At 38.8% G+C, this 4,946-nt stretch overlaps 1 protein-coding gene across 1 annotated transcript in view; it reads right to left on the reverse strand.

Moving 5' to 3' along the window:
• Positions 1-415: 415 nt before the first annotated feature.
• The window catches only part of CTAGE5 (CTAGE family, member 5), a gene marked incomplete at its 5' end in the record, with an annotated part of 17,879 nt that continues 13,348 nt past the window's right edge, over positions 416-4,946 (reverse strand). Inside the window, 3 exons of the mRNA XM_009587006.1 lie at positions 416-743; positions 1,608-1,833; positions 2,245-2,321. Coding sequence (XP_009585301.1) covers positions 589-743; positions 1,608-1,833; positions 2,245-2,321 — 458 coding nt within the window. The remainder of the gene's footprint in view (positions 744-1,607; positions 1,834-2,244; positions 2,322-4,946) is intronic.

Consider the following 4,946-nt stretch of genomic DNA (forward strand, 5'->3'; position numbering starts at 1 on the left):
CTCTGCATTTCTGCTTCCCCTTCCCTCCCACTGTACTGTAGGACAACTGCCACTTTGTAAAGCTTTGACAGCTGAAAGATTACCTACGAGGTCATTAACAGAGTACGTATGCATTAATTCCTCTTTACTTCAATGACTTCTATAGTACCAAGTTAACAGTGACTGCCTTCATTTTCAGTAAACTTTTATTAACTGTTTCAATTTGTTTTCACATTCTATTCATAAAGCAGCAAGCATCACTTTTGGCATGCAGAGATATTCCCTGTACAGCTAAACAAGGACAAAGCAGCTGGACTTTTAAAATATGGTTCACATGATTTAATTTTATACACCTCTGAAGAGATTACTCAAGTTAGAAATACTTAATTTAAAATGACTATTGTACAATGGAAATCACTTATTCACAATATTCAGTTATTTCATTCTTTATTTACAAAATACCATCCTGAGAATTTTCTATTAAGCTTCAATTTGAGCAAAGTAGTTTGTATATATCTAAGTAACAATGGTTACTTAACATAAGGAAAAATGCTGTAAAATGCCATTAGAAGAGTACAGAAATGGTTCAGCACATTGCTCAAACGACTGTCAAGTCTCTTGCTGTGGTTCTGGCTGTTCTACAGGTGATGGATTTGGCTGTTGGGGTGGCTCAACTCTATTTTCAGGAGGTGGTGGTGGAGGCAAAAATCCAGGTCGTTGAGGTGGATAGTGAGGATAAGATCTCATTGGAAATGGATTTCTTACTGTGAGAGAATCAGAGTAGTCCAGTTAACATCAATCACAACAGCAAACACAGACTTGCTCCTCCTACCCCGCGTATCTTATTGCTCAGCAATGGCCTACCTAAATAGAAGTCACAGAGTACACCTAGGGTAGGTGTTACGCATCCAAAGATGCTAGGAAGGGGGAGGACAAAACGATCACTCTTCTCAGTAGTTACCTGCGACAGGCTCACAGCAGCAGCCAGTCTGCATCTGTTCATGGGCTGCTGCTGCCACCATCACCTTTGGTCTGTAGCAGCCCTTGGCTGTCACACCTTACAGATACTTTGCAAAGTAACTGTTTAGTTCTTCACAGGTTAATCAGAGAACAGCAGGAGGCAGAAAGAAGCCCTTCAGTCTGATACTTACATCTTGCTCCACTAACGCATGCAAACTCCAAGGAAAACCAATTAACAAGTACGTCCTAAATTCATGCCTCTGTATGGACACTAACATACCTCAAAGCTAAAGGATGAAACTTTAAGATTTATGTATAATGCAACCTCATAGGAGGAACAGGATTAAGGTAAGCACCTACTTGCTTTCCTACCCAAAAAAGAACTCTTTAAATGCTGAACTGTGTGTGTGTGTGTGTGTGTGTGTGTGTGTATGTGTATTTTCCAGCCAAAGCTAGTATTTGTAAAAACATTATCAGTATGAGCAACTGTGAAGAAGAAAGCGTACAGCGCAATTAACCTTCATCAGAAAAGATGCTCCCGGTTAGTTGAATTGAGAAGTAGTACATGCAAATAAAGATTCAAGTGTTCACCCAGTGTGGTAACTCACTACCTGCACAAAGCACTCACGTTCATCAACTTGAAGTAAATGCTGGCAAAAGCTACGTACTTGGCAGCGGAGGGCGCGGAAGCCCAAAGTCTCGTACTGGAAAACATTCATGTGGTCCATACATGCCAGCAGGTGGAGGGGGAGGAAAAGTAGGTCCTCGTCTCATGAAAGGTGCTCTAGGATCCACAGGCATCAACGGAGGTCTGACTGGAGGGAAAGGTGGAGGAGCAAATCCTGAACTGACGGCTTCACTTTCAGATGCCAGTGACTGATCAGGTAGTGAATTCTGCAACACAATGAAAACAGGGAAGTTAGCTTAGGAAAAGGGATAAGAAGAGCGAACATCTCCAATCCCATCAGGCCCACTTTGATGTAGCCTGTCACACTAGATAACAGCTAGTTCCAACTGCCTTAGCTATGGCATAACCCTGAGCAAGGCTATCTCTGCTCACTGACCATCAGCTTGACCATAGTTTCATCTTTTGGGTTACAATTAATTTTCAGCAGGGGTTGTGTTAGACACACATCAAAATTAATTCACAAGACTTGTATCACTTGCTGTGATACAAGTATAAATACAATTTTATCATTTGGACCGCAGAGTGCAACTTATGACCAATCTACTAGAGACAAATTTTCCTAAATATTTTGCAGAAAATCAACACGTTTTAAATCAAGTTTCTGTTTAGATACTTACACTAAGATTAGAATGATCTTTCATCCCATTTCCACTTGGTTCTGTTTGTGGGCTATTTTCTGAAGATGTCTGTCCATCTGTATGCAAAAGTTAAACAAGTTATTTAGTGCTGATCACCTTCTCCCCACCACCGATTTCAGCATTTTTTCTGAAATCAGGATATATAGGCAAGAAAAAAAAGTATCACTCTACCAAGCAACTGTTCTGCAGGCAGACTGAAAGACAACTGAGGAACACAAAGCTATGCCTGACTATTTTCTCCAACTTCTGTACAGGTTGCACATGAATTATGAGGTTACAGCTTTTACCAAAGCTGCTTGTATCAAAATAAGGATTTTTCTTCCATTTTAGTATTTTTTTTTAAAAGTTAAAAGTGCATTTTTGTAGTGATACATCTTAACATTACTCTAGCAGTTCCATTTTTCCCCTCCCTCCTGCCAATACTTCATTTCTTTGGTAAGTCCCACTCTGGGAATGACTGCACTATGATATGCTCTTGGCTTAGAGCTCAACAGCAATCTTATTGAAGTTTGACAAAAATGGATTCCTTCCATAGTTGCTAAACATCAAGGAGACTTTCAGAACTACATCAGTTCTGGATGAGCATTCAGAAATAAGAATAATCATCCTCATATTTGCTATATTCAATTTACAAACTAGGAGATAAATAGGATCTTCAGTGTTTTTTCCTTTATACTTCCCTGAGAACAAGTACTTTCAGTAACAACTGGAGAAAAACATTAAAGGGAATTGTCAGAGGAGAATCTGACTGGATATAAATATATGAAATACATACACTAAATGTACTTTCTTAAAAAAAAAAAAAAAAACAAAACACAAAAAACCCCCACCCAACACACACACACAAAACAATAAAAAAAACCCAAAACAAATCTGAGATTTGAAAAATACTTTCTTACACTTCTGCCTGAATAAAGGTAATAATACTAAAAAGCACAAGACCAAAACAATGCTTCTAACAAGTGACAGATTTTTCATCTACATGTTGTATTTTTTCTCCTCTGAAGCAAACAAAGCTATTTTCTCAATGAACAGATAGGTCTTTTCAAAAAATCTAAATTACATGACATTTCAAGCAGACCCTGCCTTTGTTGAAGATGTTATTTAACAATATGAAGCATTTTAACAGCTTATGTCACACACAGAATATTTATGCCTTGATACGTACATTGCCTAGCACTTTCCATTTTAAATCCTTGTAAAGTTGCTCACAAACTGTCAAGCTTTAACCCTTCCTTCTGATAAGAAGTTTCCTGCTCCCAGTATCTGCCTCAAGTTTAAAGTTTTTGTAGAGTTAGCCACCTCAGCTTAAGAAAATGCATATTATTTTGTTCACTTTAAAATAACATTTTGATCACCTTGCTGAGAAAGCGTAGCTCATTCACTCTCTGGAGTTGGAACCTGGATTTCAGTACTGTGAGACATGTTGCTGTTCTGAAGTCAGATGGTATGTGCTGGATGGGATGTGGTGGTGGTTTTTTTTTTTTTTTTTTAAATTTGTTGGGGGTTTTTTGCTATTTTTACAAATACTCACCCAAGTCTAGTGAAATTATATGCCTCTAAAAAGCATCATTCACATATGCTTAATGAACTGCTAAATGCTGGCAGCAAGGTTATCCAAAACCCTGTTTCCATTAAGTAGGTTTTGAACTGCCCAAGAACTGAATACAGCTTTTTAATTTTTTTTTATCGTTGCTTGCCAGCAGCTGAAGAAGAGGGTAAAAATGGATACAAGAAATGAGCGCAAAGATAGTGCACTTCTCCTGTCCTTCAGTCAGCATCCAGGTGCTAGAAGAAAGACCTCAGTGGAATACAAAGTAGTAGAAAGCAGAAGTGAAACACAGAGAGGCTTGGGAAAGGGGATAGAAAGGTGAGTGGCTGTACAGGAACAGAATTGTCTTCCAGTAGAGAACAGTTCTCTGTAAAACCTGAACCTTCAACCTGGAACAGAATTCAGTTCTCACATTATGACACCAAGTAACAAAGGTTCTCTCTCCTATTGCCAGAAACTGGGCGACAAAGATGGTAACTTACTACTAATCACATCAGGAACTGAATGCTAGGTGGCAAAGTTTCTGTGGTGAGTTTAATGGCTTCAACCTAGCTGATGACTCAGACACATGTGACTTAGTAGGCATTAAATAAGGATGAAAACTGTTTAGTAAGTATTAAGGCCTTAAGCTCTTAAACTGTTTCAGTGGTAAGGTTTAAGTCACCAAAACTTTGCCTCTGAGCTTCTGGCTGTTACTAAGCGTCACAAACTAGAATTTACGTAATTTAAAACAAATGGTACTTGGGTCAGTGAAATATGTGATTAAGTTGGGGGCAACTGCACTGTGAACTACAAAAAGCTGCAAGTATGGTAAACAGTCTGAAGGAGGAGGCCTCAGGACCATCTAGTTCAGTACGCAAAACCAGTGGATATTTGAATATTTTGCTGTTTTTCTTTCAGTCCTACTGACTCTTAACTCTTTCTAACTTTACCAAATGTGGCATGGAAATGCAAGTAAAGGTTTGTGATATTTTAATGCTGTGGTGAGCCTCCTGGGAGGGGCCAAAACAGACTCTAGGCCAAGCCTGAATCGTTAACACACAGAACAGTGAAGGTGGACAAAGAAAATATTTCATGACTACCATTCACTTAATCCCATCCACCTGACAGAAGAGACTGCTATTGTTGG

The sequence above is a fragment of the Fulmarus glacialis genome, unplaced genomic scaffold, assembly GCF_000690835.1.
Source record: "Fulmarus glacialis isolate BGI_N327 unplaced genomic scaffold, ASM69083v1 scaffold14641, whole genome shotgun sequence".
In the NCBI taxonomy this organism is placed as follows: domain Eukaryota; kingdom Metazoa; phylum Chordata; class Aves; order Procellariiformes; family Procellariidae; genus Fulmarus; species Fulmarus glacialis.